The sequence below is a fragment of the Microtus ochrogaster genome, chromosome 8, assembly GCF_000317375.1.
Source record: "Microtus ochrogaster isolate Prairie Vole_2 chromosome 8, MicOch1.0, whole genome shotgun sequence".
NCBI lineage: Eukaryota > Metazoa > Chordata > Mammalia > Rodentia > Cricetidae > Microtus > Microtus ochrogaster.
This window is the reverse complement of record NC_022015.1, coordinates 64969762-64972171: the sequence shown is the minus strand read 5'-3', so window position 1 is coordinate 64972171 and position 2410 is coordinate 64969762. Positions and strand designations below refer to the sequence as shown.

At 35.9% G+C, this 2410-nt stretch overlaps 1 protein-coding gene across 4 annotated transcripts in view; it reads right to left on the bottom strand.

The window, feature by feature from the left end:
- Tnks2 (tankyrase 2) overlaps nt 1–2410 on the bottom strand; it is a 59149-nt gene that overhangs the window by 25088 nt on the left and 31651 nt on the right. For all 4 annotated transcript variants that reach the window (XM_005352179.3, XM_026781200.1, XM_026781199.1 and 1 more), the window contains 2 exons: nt 1349–1494; nt 519–684 (listed from right to left, as the gene is read on the bottom strand). In XM_005352179.3, the coding sequence (XP_005352236.1) occupies nt 519–684; nt 1349–1494 (312 nt within the window). The remainder of the gene's footprint in view (nt 1–518; nt 685–1348; nt 1495–2410) is intronic.

Here is a 2410-nt window from a genome sequence, read left to right as displayed (position 1 = left end):
GGGGGGGGGTTGTTGTTGTTATTGAGACAATTTCTCTGTGTAACAGCCCTGGCTGTCCTGGAACTTGCTTTGTTGACCAGACTGGCGTCAAACTCAGAGATCTGCCTGCCTCTATTTTCTGAGTACTGAGATTAAAAAGCGAGTGCCACCGCTATGAATGAATCTATGGTGTGATATTTTACAGCAAAGTATCTGTATCTATATTAGACCAGCATCATGAATTATATAGAGTTGTTAAACAAACTGGGCTTATAAACCACATAATGAGTTAAGAAATCTGAGGTTAGATCACCAAACAGGAAAGTCTGAGAGCAATCAAAACTACCACATGCTGGCAAATACACACACACACACACACACACACATAGATAGATATAGATTTATAAATAATAGATTCTTGACATTTTTCTCTGAAATCTAGTTTCAGCATTAGGTAACGTTTTATATTAGTGTTACTTGAAAGATAATCTGAGTATTTTAGGTAATTCACACTGTTCATAGCAAGTATTTAAGCATACCTGGAGCAGAAGCTTGCATATTTCATACTTCCCTTTGGCTGCAGCTTCATGTAAAGGTGTGAATTTCCACAAGTCAGCTACGTTAACTACTGCTCCATGCTTGACAAGAAGTTCTGCAACTTCATAGTGTCCATAAGAACATGCATTGTGTAAAGGCACAAGGCCTCTGAAAAGTTAAACAAACAGTAATGGTGGAAAACATGGTTTAATCTCAGTAATTATACACAACTAAAGAAAGATTTCTTGAACTGCCTAAGGGAGTACACTGTTCATACTCTGTAGAACTTAAACCTATGGAAAGCAGAAAAAGACTTTTTTTGGGGGAAGAATTTCAGTATATCTTAAATGAAGAGAATATAATATTCACATACAGACTCAACATCTAGCATTGTATATTTTAACAAAAACAATTTCGAGAGTAACAAAAAAATTTGCCTCTATGAACACTAAAACTAGTACATTAATATTAGTATCAACATCACAAACGACATCTCTAGCAATTGTAAAATGACAAGATATTATGTAAGTTAATATTAATATAAGTTTGAGCTGTTTATTTATTTATTTAAAGAAAAGGTCTCATAATGTAGACCTTATTAGTCTCAAACTTGTGATCTGCCTGCCTCAGCTTCCCAGTGCTTGGAGTCCAGGTGTGCACCACCATGCTTGGCACAAAACTTTAAATGAAGGTAATTAGTTATTGTGCCAATGTCAGAACACAAATTATACATTTAAAAAGAAGTATTTTTACCATTTATCATAAACATCTTTTGTGTCTTCCCCAAGGTCATATAACAGTAAAGTGGAGAGACCTGGCAGCTGCTCCTTACCCTTTGTCTTTAGCATGCACATCTGCTCCATGCTGCAGCAGGTATTCCACCACAGACACTCTGTTGTACCCTGCTGCAAAATGGAGTGGCGTTGACTGACGTCCTTCTATGTCTCTACAGTTGACACTCTGAACAGTACACAGTTTCTGTAGGGTTGAACACACCACAAACATGATGCTACATATTCTCATGTCTTGTTCTAATACAATTTAATAGAAATTTCAAATGCCTGCCTTAGTTTCTTATTTCATTAAAGAAATTATTTCAGAAACTATTTTTATTTTAGCTCGTCATTTATTGAGAATTCTTCTGGTTCTTTCATATATGCTTTTATCTTCTATTTTCTTCTACTTTTTTGAAAGGTAGTACAATTTACTATTTACATATTGATAATGTAAATTCAAAGAATACCATTGTAACTTCCATTTGGTGGTAAACACAATAGAACACTAGATCATAGCAGCACTGAGGAAAATTTCAGAGTCCCAAATCTGTATCTACAGATTATTACTTCACGAAATAGATAAGTCAAATTTCGATTTATATTACTTGAATTGTAAGTCTTGCTCTTTCAAAACATCAGATTTTTGGGTTATTTACCTAGATACACATTTCTGTACCTAACAGGACACACAACACATGCAGTAAGTCAACAATGTGTGTAGAGCACAAGTCATAACAGAGTCTGAGGGAAGGTGACTCTGGGGAGACTGCTGCCGGATGGGACAGACAAGCAATCTGGTGCTCTGTAGGTCCAGCTGAGGAAGAGACCTAATGGCTCTGAGCAATGGCAACACTATGCTCACACAATAACAATGGATCCATAGGCAGAAGGGGAAATTGAGTGAACAAGAAGGAATCTGTGCAGACACCTGCATGTTTTATGTGCCATCTGTAACAACATAAAACTCCTTTTTCTTGGTATTGCTTTTAGACAGGATTTTCCTAAATAACTCAAGCCTTAATCTTCCTGTCTCTGCCTCCCTACTGTTTGGATTGTGAACTATTACGCCTGGTTCATACTTATTTATCCATAAAATAATTTTAAATTTTTTTTTAAAA